Raw genomic sequence first — 18,694 nt, forward strand, 5'->3', positions numbered from 1 at the left:
CCACGGAACTCCAGGCGTTCGTGGGCCCACCGCTCTGCAGTCTCGGCACTCAGGCTCAGGAATCCCACGACGCCACAACGACCCCTTTCCATTCGACAGGCTCAGCAACTTTACGGCAGTCGCTGATCAAAGCGGCCGAGGGGGTTGTTCGGCACGGCGGGGAGGGGTGGGGGGCGCGCAGCCCGGCGCAGCCACACCCCCAAAGCTCATTTGAGGTCGGATTCATTTCCCTGCAATATGAGCCGGCATGACAATGTCATTAGAAGAGGGGCGGCCGCGCTGGCCGGGCTGGCCCACTGGCGGGAGAAAGGGGTAAGCAAGGCGAGTCGGCAAGTTCTCCCCCGCGTCTCCCCTCTCCGTCTTACTCCCGCGCCGCGCCGCCGAGGAGAAAACCCGAGGGGGCAAAAACTCGGGATTTTCCTGTACACATGATTCGGAAAACACAATGATTGCGCATGGTTTTAATTGATTTCATGGCTGATTTTGCCTTATTTCGCGACGCACCAGGGTGATGTTGAGCGTGATTGCGTGTGATTGTGTTCGGAAAGAAATGATTTCGGACTGATTTGGCCTGGTTTCGTGTGATTCTGCCTAATTTCGGTCGATTTTAGTGATTTTGGCTGATTTCAGATTGCTTGATTTCGCGTGATTCTCAATGATTCGCGTGTGATTTCGGGGGCCGTGTACACATGATTGCGCGAGTTTTTGCCCCCTCGAGAAAACCTCTGTCATCCTCGAGGGGGGCCAACGCAAATACACGTTCCTTGCAGTTTCTCATACGGATGGAATTCCATCCGCTGTATGCATGCGTTCTGCGCGCGTTCAGCGGTCGCGTGGGCAGTGCCGGCAGGCGGCAGGCTGGTTCCGAGTGTCCTTCTCGTCGCTCTGCCTCTCTCGCACCTTCAGGAGACGCCCCATGGCCCCGTGAGTGCGAGAGAGACAGAGCGACGAAAACGACTCTCGAAATCAGTGTGCTGGCAGTGCTTGGCAGTGTTCCGCGTTGTTTGCAGAGCGGCCACGGCGGGGAGCTTCTAGGAGCGGGAGGCCCTCGTTTTCTGTTTCCACAGAAAATGCGAAAGGCGCGCAGGGCAGGGGCGTAGGCAAGGGAGGGCCATTCACGGTGGCAAGGCCAGATTGAGGAGAAAAAACCGGAGGAAGGAATTATTTCACTTTAAAAAATCCCGCTAAAAAAACACCTTTCTGAAAAAAGTTGGAAAAACTACAGCGGCACCTGCGTCACTGTGCTGGGACTTGATTTCGGCCGGCGGGGCAGGCATGTAATTTGGCCCGGTTGGCTAAATGAGGCCGCGAAAGGGAAAGGCCGCATCCGAAGGCGGCTCGCCTTTTTTGAGGGTGTTCCGACGCGGTCCACACACCGCGCCCCACCCCGCCCCGCCTCGCCCCGCCCCGCCCCGCCCCAGCATCGACAGATGACTGCCTATAAGATGATGGCTATTTTTACCTCGCCCAAGAGCTCTCTGTTCGGTTCGGCTGGCTAACCCCGCTCGACCCGCCCGACCCGCCCCAGCAGGACTGATTCCGAGTTTTCGTCGTTCTGCATGTCCCGCACTCCTGGGGCTTCCCCTATGGGTGCGAGAGAGACAGAGCGACGAAAAGTGTGCAGCCCCCCGGCCGGGCGTAACTACACGCCACTGTGGCCGAGTCGAGGCCAAGCGGGTGAATGAATGACTCTGTCTCTGTCGCACCTCGCGATACGTTAGCGCGCCGCCCTGCACCGCCGGCCGAGCGATTCACACAGTCGCTTCGTCACTCTGTCTCCGTCACACACATGGGGGCACTGCGCAAAGGTGCGAGAGAGACGGAGCACCAAACTGAGGCTGAGGTGTGCCAAGGAAATGCGCCCTGCCGCGAGGTGTTTGATTTCAAGGAAGTCCTGGGGAGTCCTGGGAAACCGAAGGGACGTTTCACCGCGGGGACAGTTTATAGTTTCGAAACCATGCTCGGCCGGCTCGGGCCGTCCTCGCGCGAGCCCAAGGCGCACAGTGGACCGGTGGAGGCGGACAAAACCCCAGACGCGCTTTGAGCTCCAGAGTCGCTAAACAGGCTTCGAACCGAACGTGTGACCCCACCAATCGATTCCTTGGTGGGGTCACACGTTCGGTTCGGGTTCGAGTCCCATTTAGCGACTCTGGAGCTCAAAACGCGCGTCTAGAGTTTCGCCCGCCTCCACCGGTCTTCTGGCCCACTGTGAGGCGCCCTGGACGGTGGCTAATGCAACACGACCAAAACCACGTCCCATTTTAAGCAGTTGGAGCGCACGTGCCTCACCCTCGCACCGCCCTCCTCCCCTCGTCTCAAAACGCAGAAATGCCCGCCAGAGCGTTTGTCAGACTCGCTAGCGAGTCTGTTTGTCCGTCCGTCCGTCCTTCTCCGCGGCGGGGTGGTTGCCTGCAGACTCATTCCGAGAGTCCTTTTCTCATCGTTCTGTCTCTCTCGCGCTCATGGGGCGTCCCGTATGGGTGCGAGAGAGACAGAGCGACGAAAACGACTCTCGGAATCAGTCTGCTGCCGGGTGCCCCTGGTGCCGCTGCACCGCTGGTCTCTTCTCTGGTATCACCACTGATCAGATGGTGCCACGGTTGGTTATTCATGTTTTCCTCGCCAGCCCGACAGTCACTTGATATGGCCGGGGCCTGCTGGGCTGGAGGGGGGGAAAGGGGGGGAGGGGGTGTTTGAAGCGCGACTGTCAGTCAACGTGACGTTGTCACTGCAGGGAAAGGGGGGGGGGCAGAGCGGCCCTGCAGGGGGCAGTTCATCCGAGACAAGCCGTGAAAGTAAACCGGGTGGATTCTGTCACGCCCATTTGCGCATTGCCAATAGTCAGTGGCTTTCCTTGCGGATCCTCCAAGAGTCGAAAGACGGCAGCACGCCAAGCATGGACCATGGACCACGCCACTGTGATTCCCCTCCACCGCGTTGCGTCCCCGTGACATGCGTGTCCTGCCTCTAGGACTGGGGTCCAGGGAGCACCTGCCCCTTATCCCCTAGTCCGCGGCCTTGCCCGGGGCGGTGGCACGCCTCGCGGGGCACAGCGAGTTCATTTTCAAACAGTGCGCTTTCGTCGCTCTGTCTCTCTCGCACCCATTGGCGAGCTGTGCGCGGGATCGGCCTGCGAAACAGGGCTCTGTTGTGGTGGCTGCGTGACCCGGTCAGTTGGACGCCGAGTCCGTCCCTGATCCCTGGAATGTGCCCCTGCAGCAGAAAGTCCGCGGTCTGTCGCTTCCCCACGGACCGGCCGCGGATTCAGAGTCGTCGCTCTGTCTCTCTCGCACCAAGACGGGACGCCCCATGAGTGCGAGAGAGACAGAGCGACGAAAGCGACTCTCGGAACGAACGTGCTGGCTGCGTGGCCAAGGCCCCCTTGAATTGGCGGCTGCATCTCCCGCTGCATCCTACCGCCGCTGCCATTGCCTTCTCGTTTTCCCGGCTCGCGTTACCCCCGCGGTGACTGATTCCGCTCTTCTCTCTCGCACCCGTGCGGGACTAGTGGGACGCCCCGCGAGTGCGAGAGAGACAGAGCGCGGGCCCAACGACGCGCGTTCGACCGCGCGTCTCGCGTCTCACGGACGGCGGTGCAGCGCGGCTTGGCGCAGGACAGCCAGCGGGGTGGTTCCGAACAGCGGGGTGGTTCCGAACAGTGGCGGTGCCGTCTCTCTCGCGCTTCCAGAACGTCCCAAGGGTGCGAGAGAGACAGAGCCTCCCGCCGAAGCTCCGCCCCTACACCGCATAAACTCGGACATATTACACGCACAACAGAAGGAGAAGGACGCTCGGTGCGATACCTCTGGCGACCGGCCAGGATCAAACTTTGCGACACCGCGCGTCGCGGCGTGCGTGCGAGTGCGAGGGAGAAGGTCGAGTCGGCCGGCATTTGGAGCCGAGAATTCAATACTCGGCGTCCCCGTTCCTTGCAGGCCTTGCAGGCAGAGCGCGGCTGGGGGGCGTCGTTGGTCCGGCAAAAGTGTGCGGTGACGTACGGTGACGCCGTTCTGTGTCTCTCGCACCTCTTCGGGGCGCACCGTCAGTGCGACGGAGACAAAGCGACGAAAGCGCTGTTCGAAACCAGCCTGCTGACGCACTGCTTTGCGTCGTCGCGCACCTGCGGCTGTGCTGCGCTGCTGCAGCCGCGTGCCTCACTCTCTGCGTCGCACAGTGGGCCAGAAGACCGGTGGAGGCGGACAAAACTCTAGACGCGTTTTGAGCTCCAGAGTCGCTAAACGGGACTCGAACCGAACGTGTGACCCCACCAATGGATTGCTCTCCGAACGAGGAATCCATTGGTGGGGTCATACGTTCGGTTCGAGTCCTGTTTAGCGACTCTGAAGGGAGCCCAAAACCCGTATAGACTTTTGTCCGCCTCCACCGGTCTTCTGGCCCACTGTGAGTCGGGGCGATTCAGAAGAATCGGCTGTCCATCTGTCCCTCTCGCACCGTTACGATTCGCCCCATGAGTGCGAGAGAGACAGAGCGACGAAGCGACCGCCGCACCCACGAAGACGCGCCCCGTGCGGCCGCGTATCGGTGACGTTTCGACCCCTCCACCATGCCTCCGCGGCGGCCTGCCCTGGCGACTGCTTCCGAGCGTCGTTGTCGTCGCTCTGTCTCTCTCGCACCTACACGGAGCGCCCCGTGAGTGCGAGAGAGACAAAGCGATGCTGGCCGCCCAGCCAAGCTGCGCGTGCTGGCGGTAACGCGGGGCGTGTAACGTTACGGAGGCCTAGGGTAACGTAACCGGAGCCTGTAATGGGTTTCCCTTCACCGGATTCGACCAGGCTGCGCGGCGGCCGGGTGTGGTGGTGGTGTGGCACGGCGCGGCGGGGCGGGGTGTGGCGGGGCGGCCAGAGCGGACCAAACAGAGCATCAGCATCGGCATCTCGACGACGACTTTCATGTCCCCGAGCCTTCCTCGGGCCAAACCGCGCCGGCACCGTCCGTCCGCCAGGACACCGAAGGCACTGTAGGCCCTGTAGGCATGGCACGCCCAGTCTCGAATTTCGCGGCCGCGAAAGCGCACGCGTCGCGTCGCCGTGCCGTTTCAGCTTCATCGGCCACCTGAGTCTCTGAGTCTCTGGCCAGGACGAAGACGCCGGTTCTGTCCCCAGTGGTTCCCAGAGGAGCAGTCTCGTCGTTAAAGCAAAACGAGCCAGCTGCCCACGGACGGAAACCCCGTTTGCGTTTTCAGCGTCTCGCGTTGCCGCCGCGCGCCGCGCGCCGCGCCCTCTCAAACTAGGCTACACACAGTCACGCCAAGGTCGTCGAATCGGCGCATGAAGGCCATCGAATGGACGTGAGGTGTTCGAAATTGACGTGAAAGTCGTCGAATTGATCTGGATGGACGTACAAATCGTTCACACGCGCGCGCGTGCACAGACACACACCTGAATCCGCGGCGGCAAGACGGCGCCGGCGCCCAGGCCGGCAGCGCCGCGGAGGCCGCGGAGGCCGCCCAGGAGGTGCGCGACGACGCCGCCGTCGGCGTCCGCCACCGGGTCCACCAGGTCGCCGTCGCCACCGTCGAGGTCCAGCGGCGGCAAGTCGGGCGGCGCGTGGCGGCCGTTGGCTTGGCCGTTGGCGGCGCCGAGGCGAGTCCGCTCTGTCCGCTCCGGGTGGCGGGGACCCGCCCGCCCCTCTCGCCCCGCCCGCCCCGCTCGCCGCGGTGGTGCGGCTTCATTGGGCGCGAGATGGCGCGGGTGGACGGCTGCAGCCGCGCACTGGGAGAGAGGGGAGAGAGAGACAGAGCTAGGAGTCGCAGGCACTGCACTGACAGAGAGACAGAGCGACGAGTCGCAGGCACTGACAGAGAGAGACGAGTCGCAGGCGCTGCGAAGAGGGGACGGAGGGGGCGATGCGGGGAACACCCCGCACAATCGGGACGATACAAGTGCTAGAAAATTGACAATTTTGTTTTGAATTTCGGTAAAGGGATAGGAGGAGGAGGAGGAGGATGCAGATGAGGTGGATTTCGATTTCAGGCCGGGTCTCTTATTTCGTTTCTCTTTGCCCATCATGCGGACGCGCGCACGCACACACGGACACACACATGCACACGCACACACACACGCGCGCGCGCGCCGCTATATCTACCTTCATATCACGTTGCTGCCCCTTGCCTGACTCTGCGCTGCCGCTGTGCCCCTACCCGCTGTTCCAGCTTGTCTGACAAGGATCGCTTTCACGGATTGCGTTTCAGTTACATTATTGTCGTTATCATCAGCGGCATCGCGGCCGTGGCGGCCAGGGCCTTGACGGCCGCGCTCGGGCCCTTCTTGGACTCGCCGGGGACCGACAGGGCCTAAGCGCGCGGCACTGCTGCCCCAAAATCGCCGTTTCGATTGTTCGATGAATCGTTTGATTTGAGTCACTTCGACGACGCTTTGGTCAGGCAGCAAAGCGGTAGGCAAAAGCTACAGTAGGCAAAAGCTACAGGCAAAATTGCTGCTTTACCCCCGTCAGGCCGGCTTTGGATCTGCCACTGCCCGGACTCCAAAATCGCTAATCGCTACCACAACAAAGGTCTGAACGAGAGCACGCTCGAGTTCGCGATGTCCAAGTTCAAGAACAACGGTTTTCGCATTCGACTATAGCCATCCATCCTTCTCTTGCTCAACCCGACCCCGGACGTGGAAACGTCGAACGCGTCCGGGCCGAGGCGACCGAGGCGGCCGAGGCGTCGTCTGCTCGAGGGCGTGGAGTAACCGTCGCGTCCCTGGGCCGGGGGCCGGGCTGGGGGCGGGGCTGGGGGCGGGGCTGGGGGCGGGGCTGGGGGCGGGGCCGGAGGGGTTGGGCCGGGGGCGTGGCGGGGCTGCCGGCGGATGAAGGGAGGGGTGGGGTGGGCAGACAGCGGCGAAAGGGGCGTGTCCAGGGGGAGGGGCAGGGGAGGGAAGGACGCGGCACGCTGCTTCGCGGGCTTGCCCGGGCTTGCCGGCCAGAGGGTGCCCCTCCCATCCAAATTATTTCGAAAAGGAATGAGGCTGGCATTAAAAGGGAGACATAAAAGGGGGCCCGGCCAGTCCGGCCGGGGAGGCGCATGGAAGCATGGAAGCGCGCGCAGGCAGATCGCTCTGACTCTCTCGCACCCCTGCGGGACGCCCCCTGAGTGCGAGAGAGACACAGCGTCGGAAGCAGTTCGGAATCAGGCTGCAGGATCGGCCGCCGCGCCGCGCTCCGATTTCCGCAGCGGCAGCATCCTTCCTCCTTCTGCGATTGCTGCTTGTTCGTGAGATCAACAACAGACTCTCGACGTCGGACTGGTCGTCGCCGAGAGCGCCATGTCTGCGAACCCCCGGACGGCCGGCAAGCGCTGAGCAATGCTGAGCAAGCAGCGCGCCGTGCGAGTGCGAGAGAGACAGGGCGACGAAACGATCGGCTGGAGCGCGGACTTCCCCACCACGCGGTGGGGCGCGGGCCCGACCTACCCCAACAGGGCCGCGGCACGGCGCTCGAATCGCGAGCTTCTTCGGCCACCCTCGGCCTTCGGCGCGCTGTTTTGGCGGCGTTCGCGCGCAAAACCGAGAGGCGGCGAGTGTACGAACCACGAACCCGAGCCTCGGATGCCTGGCAGCGGGGCAGCGCGCTGCGCGGGGCTCGACCACCCGACCCGACACCGGAACCGGATCTGGCATGAAGGGGAGAAGAGGCGCTTTAAACCAGGCGCGTTCACCGAAGGCCGACCGAAGGCTGCCCGCCGGCCGGCCGGCCCGCTGGAAGTTGAGTTTTCCACCGTCCCGCGTAAAAATAGAGGGCAGCACGGGTGCGGCGGGTTGGCCGCGGACACGGGGGCACGCGGACACGCGGCGCGGGGGTATACTGTTGCCTGCGCCAGCCTGCGCGCCCCTCACGACACGGATCGGGTTTTAGGGTTTTGCGGAATCAGGTTTCTACTTCTCGGGTTTCGTCTGCTGTGCCGTGGCATCGCCCCCTTCTACCTCATCTCCGTGCCTCATCTTGTTCACCCGCCCCCTCGCCTTGCGTTGCCTTGCCCTGCAGACTGATTCCGAGAGTCGTTTTCGTTGCTCTATCTCTCTCGCACTCACAGGGCGTGCCGTATGGGTGCGAGGGAGACAGGGCGACGAAAACGACTCTCGGAATCAGTCTGCTGCCTCCGTCTCGTCTCCCCGTTTCAGCCACCTCCGCACAGCCGATGCGATGCGTGCGATGCAACCGCGCTGCAACGGCCGCGTTCGCGTTTCCGAGGCCGGCCCGCGACTGTAGGCCCGCCCCATTTGAAATTGGGTCAGCGATCGTCTTGAGTGTCTTGGGGCAACACGGCGCGATTGCGAACAGTGCTGTTCTCGTCGCTCTGTCTCCCTCGCACTCGTGGGGCGCTCCGGCGCTCCGTGCAGGAGCGAGAGAGACAGCGCGAGAAAACGCTGCGGAATCAGTCCGCCCGGCAGATGCATAAATCAGGGATGCGCTGCAGCCCCCTACCCCCCCCCCCGTCGTCGTTTTCAAGGGACGAAAAATGATGGCCTGCCTATCAGGTGGCGGCGTGTAGCTTCGCGGCGCGGCGGGGCGGGAAACTCGAGCCTGGCTCTACCCCTTTGCGTCGGCTCCTCCACTGAAAAGCCCCCTGCCCCTGTAGCCCTGCCTGCCCTGGCCAGCCCCGTGGGTAAATACTCGAGCAAGGGAAGCAGAGGGAAATCACCATTCATCCGCAGTGGGACTGATTCCGAGAGTCTCTTTCATTCCTGTCTCTCTCCCACTTATGCGGCATCCCGTATGGGTGCGAGAGAGACAGAGCGATGACAACGACTCTCGGAATCAGTCTCTAGAGTCGCCCATTCCATAAGTAAGGGGCCTTTGGTAAAAACGTCATCCACTGTTGGCGGCGACTGAATGCCGGCACGTGACTCACGTTGATCTCGTCGTCCGGCGCCTCCTTCTTGATGTGCCGCAGGCGCAGGGGCGGCTCCGCAGTGGCGGCCGAGGGCGTGGACTTGGAGCCCGTCATCCTGGCCGTGCTGGCGGTGCTGGCGGCGGCGCGCTGCGGCCCGCGAGGCCCTCGCCGGGGAGGAAGGGGGGGCGGCGAGATTTCACGCCCTCCGCCGCCCGACGCGCTGCGGGACTGCGGGCCGCTCGCACTATTTTTAATTCTGGCGCATCGAACTCGAACACGACCACGCGGCTCTAGAGAGCTTCATCACATCACAGGCGAGGACCCGGCAGTCCTGGCGGTCCGCGTCGCTGAGTTACGAAGAACACGCCTCCACCACGCAACCGCAGTGACTCGTCCTTCCCTGGGCACTGGTGGCACTGGTACTGCACTGGTAGCACTGGCACTGTGATCGTCACTACACTTTCCAGTCGGGCTTCCACGTCGATGCCCCGCACTCGCTCGCACTCCCGGGGATCACTGTTGTTTGCACACACCGCGTCAGCATAATAAACAAATTCCGCAAAGGCGAAGACGCAGCACACTCCGCGCGCGAGGAGGGAGAGCCAGGACCTCGCTGCTCGCCGGCTCGATGCCGAATGCCTGCCTGCACTGCCAACGCCGGCCGAGCCGGAGCCGAACGAAGTCGAGGAGCCGAAAACAGAGCGGCGTGGTTTGAGTGCTTGGCGCGCTGGCGGCGACCGAGCGTTCGGCCTCGTCCGAATGTACCCGAACCGAACCCGAACATCCGCACGCTTCGTTTCTCATACCGATACCCACTAGTCTCGCGTACGCCCTCAGAGTGCCGCAGAGAGTCATGACATATATTCAGATTGGAACAGAGCAAAAGCAAAACAAACTTTGCAAGAAAAGAAAACAAACGTCACCGTCATTGTCGGCTTTCGACGTTTTTTAATGTGTCACTGATTTCATCTCAGTTCTGGTCAGCTGTGTTCATCAGTCGTGGACTTCCCTTCAGTGAAATGCAGCTGTTAAATGTAATTATTGTTCCATCACGTTCAACAGCTTGTCATTATTCTTCTAACCTCGTAACTTGTGGTCCTTTTAAGTCTACTATTTTGTCATTTTTAGTGAGTTAACATCCCAGCAGTAGCTAAGGTTCTCTCAAGCCTTATCTCTACTGTCTATGATCTGTGGCTCCCATTTGACAATTTCTTCACGAATTATGTTCAGGGTCCAAAGTCAGTCTTTTATGAACCAAATTTCATAACAGAAGAAGAGGAGAGAAGACTTGTGGACTGTGTGTATGCTGCCCCTAAACCAAAATGGCAGCAGCTATCAAATCGTCGTCTTCAGAATTGGGGAGGCCTTCCACATCCGAAGGGAATGGTCGCTGAACCAATTCCAGAGGTACTTAGCTCTCTGATCCAAAGGTCTGTGTGACATGATGATGAAAGCACTATTAATGTGTGTCCTTTGTTCTAGTGGTTGATGCACTATGTTCAGAAGGTGTCAAGTCTTGATTTGTTTGGAGACAAGAAACCAAATCATGTCCTCGTGAATGAATATTTACCTGGTCAAGGAATAATGGTAACGGTTCAAGTATTGATGAATGGTCTTAATTTATCTCACAATTTCATCATTTGTAACCCATAATCCAACTGATTACAAATACTTTTCATTTCAGCCCCACACTGATGGGCCTCTTTTTCATCCTGTTATAACGACTATTAGCCTTGGTTCACATACTGTGCTCAACTTCCATGAGGAGCAAGATCTAGAAAATATTGTTGGAGAGAATACATCACCGAACCAAATGAAGCAAAGAAAGAAAATTATGTCCGTATTGTTGGAACCAAGAAGCCTCCTGGTAGTGAAAGATGATCTCTATCAAAATCATTTACATTCCATTGAAGAGCTTAAATGTGATGAAATATCAGAATCAATAATCAATCCAGGAACTTTTAAAGTAGGAGAATTGTTAGAAAGAAAAACTAGAATATCACTGACCATTAGACATGTTCCAAAAACCAGTAAAGCAACCATATTCTTGAGTAAAAAATTTTAGCCATATCTGCTAGTTTATAAAATTATAACACATCCTAAAATTAATTAAATAAAACAAACTTATGGCAACATGAAGTAACACTTTATTCTTCACAAGTTCTAGATAGTTCTAGAATCAAAATTAGAAGTTCTGACTTGGTGTTTACAAGTTCTTAAGAAATTTAAAGATAAAATTGATTGCAAACAAGAGTGGAAATGATTTTGAAACCATTTGATAGTTTTTGACAGTGGGTAAGTATTTACTAACTGAAGGAGGAACGCCACAGGTTGGGGGTTTCAACATTCAAGAAAAGAACAGAGGGTAAATATATTCAGTCATACCACACAGTTAAATAACGGCCAATAACCTTTGACATTCAGATGACCAAAACCAAATTGATTAAATGAAATATTTATGAAGGTGTTGACTCTGAATTGTCCGCATCATCAACATCATCCAGAGACACATCCATCATTTCAGACTCACTGTCATCAAGTAGCGTCTGAAGTTGGTGCATACTCGACAATAGGACATGGAATTGCTTGCGGCGCATATTTAATTTTTTCTCTAAAGCTTCACGGGTAGCCTAAATAAAATGTGACAAAAATGTTATCAATAACACACAGTGTGATGAGTAAAATGATATCCTCTACTTGGGAATGTACTTACTTGCAATGCACTCAGGTCCTCTCGTAGTTGTGATAGCTCTTCATTAGTTTTTCTTCGGTCCGGCTGCTCAGTAATTACTTTAGCCAATAAATCATATTCTATCCTGTTTCTACGAACAGTGCGAGCATTCTTCAGCTCGCGCTTTGTTTTCTCTATGTCTTGTTTGGCCGTTGCAATATCTAATTCAATTTTTTTAGACCATTCTTCGTAATTGTGAAGCTCCTCTGCACTCATGGCGCTAGTCAGGTGGGCTTTGGAAAGTGCGAAATCGCACTGTGCTGCAAGAGCGAGCATTCTATCGTGAGTCTGTCGGCTGAAACAGGACGAGGACGAGAAGTTGAGAGAGACTTAGATTATCGCTGTGCCGAGGAGCTGGTGAGAATGTCAGCACCAGTCTATCCTAACTGAGATAATCTCTGGTAAGATTTTGCCGACAGTAAATCGCAAAGTACAAACCTTTCGGCTTCTGGCTCGTCTCCTGCGCACCACTTGACAAACGTTTTCAGCAACGCGTTGAGTCGCCTGTCGTCACCGGTTCCGTCACCGTCAATCAGGAGGCGGCGGCGAATCACGTCCTCTGAGAAAGACAGGGATAACAAACTATCACAGAAGTGTCATCGACACTCATCAATGAGGTTATGCTCGAGCTGCTTGGCAGTGTCGACGAAGAAAGTCAAAGCTAGACAGCGTTTAAGTTCTATTTATTTACGTACCATCACCCATATTTTCGTTGAACGAGTACAGAAGCGAAAGTTAATTAAGCAAAACGAAGAGTGTTAGGTTTGCTGGTTGATCGGTGGTTTGTTTGGAGAGGAGCTGAGCGTGCGGCTTGGCAACATAAGAGAATCACTGACAACATCACAAAGTAATTTTTAGATCCGTGCCGGTTAAAAAGACATGAAATTTGCTTGAATGAGAAAAAAATTAGCGCTTTGTAACTGTTGACAAGCTTAAAATTCATATGTTCATGTCCATTTAAAACGATGTTAGATGTAATTGAATATTTCGGACAGACGTTTTTGTCATAAGTTGGTAATGTTTACTCCTGCCAGTTCATCGACCGCCACAGTTCAAATGTTTGAAATCTTTCTTTAAAGGATTTGTAGATATGATGCACAGGTAGCTAGCAAATCATTTGCGTAGTAATCGCTCAACGTAGGCTTAGCCTATGGGCACAGTTCGCTTAGTTCGCGAAGCAGTGGCTTTTGCATGTGTAGGAAGTGTTGCCTCTCACCTCACCGAGCCGGTGCGTGTAGTAGCGAACAAACGGTACACCGCATAGTTTACTTGGTGTTTCACTGGAAAGAAGTCCTCTTTGTTTAGCTTCTCCAAAACTCTATCTGTGCTGCAAAATCTCTAATTAAGTTGATCCAGAAGTTGCATGGTGTTCAGGTTGAAAGTAAACTGTTTCCGGTGATGGCCTGGTCTCGAGGCCTAGTGGATTTGACTCCCACCCTTTCAAAGTGTTGAGCATTATAGCTCAAAAAGGGAATATAAACACACAAATGCCTTGGAATTTTACTACAGATTTAATGACACAGACAAAGAAAATTTTGTGTCATACAATGCCACAAAAAATTAATTACCTGGAAAAACAAAACCAGTGTACAATGCACAAAGTTGATCAAACATGGCAAAGTAAACTGTTACAAAACAAGTACTCAAGAAGCACACATGTACAAATAAACCGGGCTTTAAATGAGCAAGAATGGCATTTGTGCCACATGTAAATAGTGATTTGTTACAAAATTAGGCAGATCTGCTCAAAGATCTTTGCATCAAGATGAAAATAAAAAAGCCAAACCTCAGCATAATCATTTCTTGGAAATAATTTAAAAAATAATTAACACAATTTCACATCACATTACAACAGGTATCACTACTCAAATAAAAACCACAAAAGCTGAAAAACTAAATACTTAATCCTCTCTACATGCAGACGTTTCTCATAGAAAGTGACAAAATATCATTTGCTTAGAAGAATTTTTATACAGCCAATCACACAATTGTGAAACAAGAGCAAAATATTCTGTACAAAACAATCAATAAGTACTATGAATGTACTTCAATTACATACTTTACTTGGATATCAGTGCACAGATTCCACATCCACAATAAGCCAACCCATATAGCCTCAACCCTTATAGAGACAAGGAATACAGGGATTCTGAGGCAAGAACGTAGAAAATAGCACAACACACACACATACATATATATATATATATACTATAAATACTATATATATATCTATGGAAGGAGGAGTACGTTAAAAATAGTATCATTTGTTGCAATTCACATAAACTGTAAAGTATTTGACCTCAGACCAGTACCTACTCCTTAACAAAATATCCTCACTTCTCCATAAAATACTCTTACGTAACACCACACCACTTAATTAAATTAGGATGTAAACGACAGGAGTAAGTAGGGTAGTCTCAACAGGTCACAGATATTGTTTAAAGCAATGAGAAATGGAGGAGGGTATGAAGGTGACAGGGTAAAACCATGAACTGTTACTTGAGTGACAGGTGTGAAGTGTTCTTCAAGTAGAACAAAGGTTTCTTTAAAAAGCAAGTGTTGGATTGCATTTATGATAAAGGTCGGTCTTCAGGAATGGTAGGAGTGGTTGCTGTGCTGCCTTTCTTGTACTCTGTTTCTCGGAGGGCTTCGTCAAAGCTCTGCATGGAACTTGAGCGAGATGTTGAGACCTTTGTCTGGAAAACAAAATAAAATAAAATTAGTCACAAAAAAATCCACGTAGAAAAAGCAACAGGAACCCTGTACAAATAAAAGAAAAGAAAAAGTGAAATGAACAAACAGCAGTTGTTAGTCATATCCAAGCACTTCAGGTTCCACAAAATTAGACAGGAAAAAAAATCACAAGTACCCTTTATATAAATAACCAAATAATAAGGAAACAACTTTGGAAAACCCACTGCAAATTTATGCTTTGCACATTACAAGTTACATAAGACCCCATGCCAGTGTTACCAAAAATTGAGAGAGAAGGGGGGGGGGGGGGGGGGAGAGAGGAGGCGGCCCTTGACAAATGGGAACTGAAGTTTGTTTCCTCAAAAAGAATGAATAAAATGCGCCCATGACATGCATGTTATGAGTGTTGAAATCCAGTAAGACAAGGTCATTATTTCTTTTCTAATGCCACAATAGAATGGCTGATTTTGCAACCAATAAAGCACAATGCACACACATCCCAACAAAATAAATTACATAGGCTGAGGAAAACTCCCAGTTTAAAACAGTGGGAAAGTTTTAGTCCCAGTCGACTCTTACCCAATCCCCACCCTAAACGGTTGTTGAGCACTTAAGCTATCAGGGCAACAAGTTCTGGAAAAGATATACATCACTCTTCATACTAAAAACTGATTGATTTACTATGAATATGAAGCAGTCTTGGTATTGGTTTTGAATTGAGTTACTGAGACAAAACGTCTTTGTAAAAGATTCTACTCTTACCTTCACATTCTCATACGCAGAACCCATCTTTTCTTCTAAGGAACGGAAAGATTCAGAATTCTTGAGTTGTCCTAGCTTCATGGTGATGCCTGATCCAAGACCTCCAAGAATTGAAGTTGTCTTTTCCGCTGTAGCCTTAACTACAGATTCAGTCTTTTGGTACCTAAAAAAACAGATCAAACATAAAAATTAAGCACAAACATAAATCACACATAATTTTTTTAGAAAGAAACAAAACAAAAATTGACTAACATGCAACATAAATAATTTGTTCATTAGACCAATTATATTATCCCCTTGCATATTTCAGAGAATACACTGACATAGATTATACTTAATTAAGTTGTTCTTAGGCTTCTTATTTTTAATTGAAAAGAAAGTGTTGGTGCTTTATTATATGTAGTTTAATTGCCAGCCCCATGCAAGCAGATAATGCAGAAGCATAAATGCTAATAATAATAAAATCATGCATTTCTCACGCTCTAAACTTTGTAACACACGCAAAAGCCAAACACTTTTTAGATGCTTCAGGAGTCTCAAGTCCTAAATGAGACCAGCATTATTAAATGAAAATATCCTACTTACATAACATTAACCTTTCAATATATTGTGTATTCACTACCCTTCACCCTACAAACATAGATTCCAAATACCCAATGGGATGTACCACAGGCTCATGAAAACAAATGGTGGAAAATGACTCAAACTGTGACATGATTATCCCAGAATAAACTCCCAACAGACTGACTTACATTGGCTGATCTGCAACTGCTTTACCAATCTGGCCAATTTTCTCCTCTACAGTCTGATACCTGGAGTATTCATGATACAAGTAAAGAACAGTTTTTACAAGAAACATAATTTATAAGGAGTTGTGCTGCAGCCTGGTTCATGTCATGCTCAACTAATAGCAATTTGTTCAAAAAAGAAGAAAATCAAAACTACATCAAACTACATCAGCGGGGTAATGTGCAACAACTAGTAATTTTACTACCCTAATGTATTATTTTTATCATAAAGAAGAGGTAGAGACTTCAAGTCTTACCCTGAACCCAGCAAACCTCGCACTGAACTGCATGTTTGGAAAAGAAAGTATATTGTATTTTGGAAGCAAAATAGCCTTACAGTGAAGAAAGTTAGTTATTTTAGTTTAAGAAAGCACTTGAGCAGGAACTTAACCTGCATATTGCAATGACTCAAATTTAAAAGGAATAAGCCAAATTAAACATAACATGAAGATCAATACGGCTCATCTTAGAATATTAAAATGCAAAATTGAGTAAGGAGAAAGTTCTTGTGCAAACGTATAAAACTGGTTGCATGTATACTTACACGTTGGACTCCTTCACATTTCGCAAGCCTTGAGAGACATCATCAGTCAACTCTCGCCAGACGGAGAAGCCCAATTTGCGTTTGAGTTCTTGTGATTGCTTCACTTTGGAAGCTAACACAAATCTCATAGTTTGGATTTCGTTTTCAACATCGGCTAGTTCCTTGCGCCATTCTTCCTTCTGCTTCTCTACTTCTTCAGGCGTAAGTCCCTGCAGCTCGGAAACACCAGAATCTGGCGACATGTCTGTCGACGGCTCTTCTGTAACAAGGAAAGACGGTCGTTACTACCTGTCAACATTTCCCTTCAATCCATTAACTATTGTTTAAAATCACTATTTTTTTCCCTATTTTTTTAAATATATATATAAGCCAAGATTAAAATGCAAAAAAAATATATTTAGGACTCAATTCATGCATTTGAGGCATGCAGGTTTGAAATCAGTTTTCCATAGTTCTATCATCAAGTCCTGATATTTTCTTGGAGTAAAAAGACAACACTAAAGGCACTACATGGAACTAACACTGACCATGCATTGGCAAAATGCAAAAATTTCCTGGTACTAACTATTTTAAGTAATGCCAATGTGAAGGAAACTTCATTTACATTTTTAGGCACAAAATAGCCTTACAGCTTCCCCAAGATTTGTATGTTTTAAAGGTAAGATCGAAAAAGCCCACTAGTATTTGCAATGTTTCTGAAATAATTTTAGGTAGTAGGCGATTTTGTTACATCGGGCATAATCTGATGACCTTGTTTCTTATTTAGATTTGCTAAACTTCAGCACCTTGTAAACTTGTTAGGAAAATTACTGGAGAATCTATAGAAGATCAAATCGATCGCATCCACTCTATTTCTGAATTTGTCCAAGATAAAACGTAGGGGAGACGAGAGGGGGGACCTTTTATCCGTCAGTATTGTGCTGTCCATATGCTTCGCCGCTTCGCGCCACAGCTCTCCCCCCCCCCCCCCCCCTCCCCAGGCGGTACTTCCCCACCGTTCCGCTCCCCTTTGGGCGACTTTCACTTCCAGGGCCCCAGGCCGAGGCTGCCGAGGCCAGGCGCGCCAGGCGCACGGCGCGGCGGCGCGTTGTTGTAGCGGTGTCGCCAGCGCGCCTCGCCTGCCCCGCGCCTCGGTCGTGGAGATGTATCCCGAGTCGCAGAACCGGCAAAGTAGCCGAACAAAACCGGCGCAAAAAAGGGGAAAGAACCGGCACTGCGGCCGAACAGGAAAAAGGCGCGTCCGTGCCGTGGCGGCGCCATGGCGGTACCGCACCTCGCACCAGCTGCAGGAAGCGGCGGTAGTTGTTGGTCGAGCTCATCTTGGAGAAGTAGGGCTTGGTCAGGTCCTGGAAGGTGACCCTGACAAGGGGGCGCCGTCCCTTCCTGCTCAGCAGGCCCAGGATCCCCTTGGAGGGCTTGACGAACTCCGTCTCGACCGAGTAGGCGCCCACGTCGGCGTCCACGTCCACCATCACGTCCAGGTCGTCCAGGTCGAGCCCGTGCATGGCGGCCAGCGCCAGGCATTGGTCGACGTCCGCGTCGTCAAGCTCCTCGTCGCCGAGCAGGCGCGCGGCCAGGTTGGAGCCCGCGGCCGCCGACGACGGGATGCCCACTTCGGGGTCCCCGAGGTCGTCCTCGTCTTCCACCACGTCGAAGCTCGGCGTGGCGTGCGGCTGGTGCGTGTAGTACGCGTCCTCCTCGTACTCCAGGGACGGGTACTCGATCTCCTCGTCGGGAACGCCGTCCGGGAGCACGGCGTCGGAGACGTCGCTCGCCGCCATGGCCATGGCTGCCTTGGTGGCGCCCTTGTTCAACTCGTTGTTATTGTTGTTGATGTTCATGACGGCATGATCACCTCAACGTCCCGAGCGTCACGACGCCATACGCGCACCACCACATGGCCTCGACGGGCCCACTGACAACGCGGAGCACGCCGAGCACGCCAAGCGACGCCACCTGCGGACGACGGGCACACCGCGCGGGCCCACGGCGGTACGGGTACTGGCTGCCACACTGCCACGCCAACGCCACGCCACGCCAAGCCGGCCAGCATCAGCGCAGCGTGACGAGCCGAGCCGCGCGCAGCGGGCCGAAGCCGGGCCCCGTCTGAGGTGTGGCGCTGGGGCCGAGCCGAGCCGAGCCGAGCCGAGCCGAGCCAAGCCGGCCGGGCGGGGGCCTCGCTGGCTGCGACGTGGACCTACGCTCCGCGGTCCGCGGGGGTGGTGGGGGCAGCACGCTCCAGGGCCCAGGACTCCAGGGCCCAGCGCTCCTCCAGCTGGAGCACGGAGCCAGCAGGGCACCGCGCCGCACCGCGCCGG

General features: G+C 53.2%; 3 protein-coding genes across 5 annotated transcripts; 1 reads left to right on the top strand and 2 right to left on the bottom strand.

Moving 5' to 3' along the window:
• Positions 1–9,705: 9,705 nt before the first annotated feature.
• On the top strand, positions 9,706–10,996 carry LOC117652862 (alpha-ketoglutarate-dependent dioxygenase alkB homolog 6). The gene is made up of 4 exons (XM_034398031.1): positions 9,706–9,891; positions 10,088–10,264; positions 10,340–10,444; positions 10,542–10,996. The coding sequence occupies exons 1-4, from the start codon at positions 9,877–9,879 to the stop codon at positions 10,920–10,922; spliced, it is 678 nt and encodes a 225-aa protein (XP_034253922.1). The 5' UTR covers positions 9,706–9,876; the 3' UTR covers positions 10,923–10,996.
• Positions 10,997–11,210: 214 nt separating this feature from the next.
• LOC117652863 (THO complex subunit 7 homolog) lies at positions 11,211–12,441 on the bottom strand. Its single transcript, XM_034398033.1, has 4 exons — positions 12,284–12,441; positions 12,027–12,147; positions 11,571–11,883; positions 11,211–11,487 (listed from the first exon to the last, which is right to left on the bottom strand). Exons 1-4 carry the CDS (start codon positions 12,291–12,293, stop codon positions 11,314–11,316), a joined length of 618 nt encoding a protein of 205 aa, XP_034253924.1. The 5' UTR covers positions 12,294–12,441; the 3' UTR covers positions 11,211–11,313.
• Positions 12,442–13,076: 635 nt separating this feature from the next.
• LOC117652861 lies at positions 13,077–18,380 on the bottom strand. 3 transcript variants are annotated; one of them, XM_034398030.1, is made up of 6 exons: positions 17,650–18,380; positions 16,377–16,635; positions 15,797–15,856; positions 15,045–15,207; positions 14,862–14,915; positions 14,147–14,284 (listed from the first exon to the last, which is right to left on the bottom strand). In XM_034398030.1, the coding sequence occupies exons 1-5, from the start codon at positions 18,215–18,217 to the stop codon at positions 14,901–14,903; spliced, it is 1,065 nt and encodes a 354-aa protein (XP_034253921.1). In that variant the 5' UTR covers positions 18,218–18,380; the 3' UTR covers positions 14,147–14,284; positions 14,862–14,900. The 3 variants fall into 3 exon arrangements, with proteins under 3 accessions (XP_034253919.1, XP_034253920.1, XP_034253921.1); XM_034398028.1 differs by lacking the exon at positions 14,862–14,915 and having other exon boundaries at positions 13,077–14,284; positions 17,650–18,374; XM_034398029.1 differs by lacking the exons at positions 14,862–14,915; positions 15,797–15,856 and having other exon boundaries at positions 13,077–14,284; positions 17,650–18,376.
• Between the last annotated feature and the right edge of the window lie 314 nt (positions 18,381–18,694).

Source organism: Thrips palmi, unplaced genomic scaffold, assembly GCF_012932325.1.
Source record: "Thrips palmi isolate BJ-2018 unplaced genomic scaffold, TpBJ-2018v1 HiC_scaffold_7, whole genome shotgun sequence".
In the NCBI taxonomy this organism is placed as follows: Eukaryota; Metazoa; Arthropoda; class Insecta; order Thysanoptera; family Thripidae; genus Thrips; species Thrips palmi.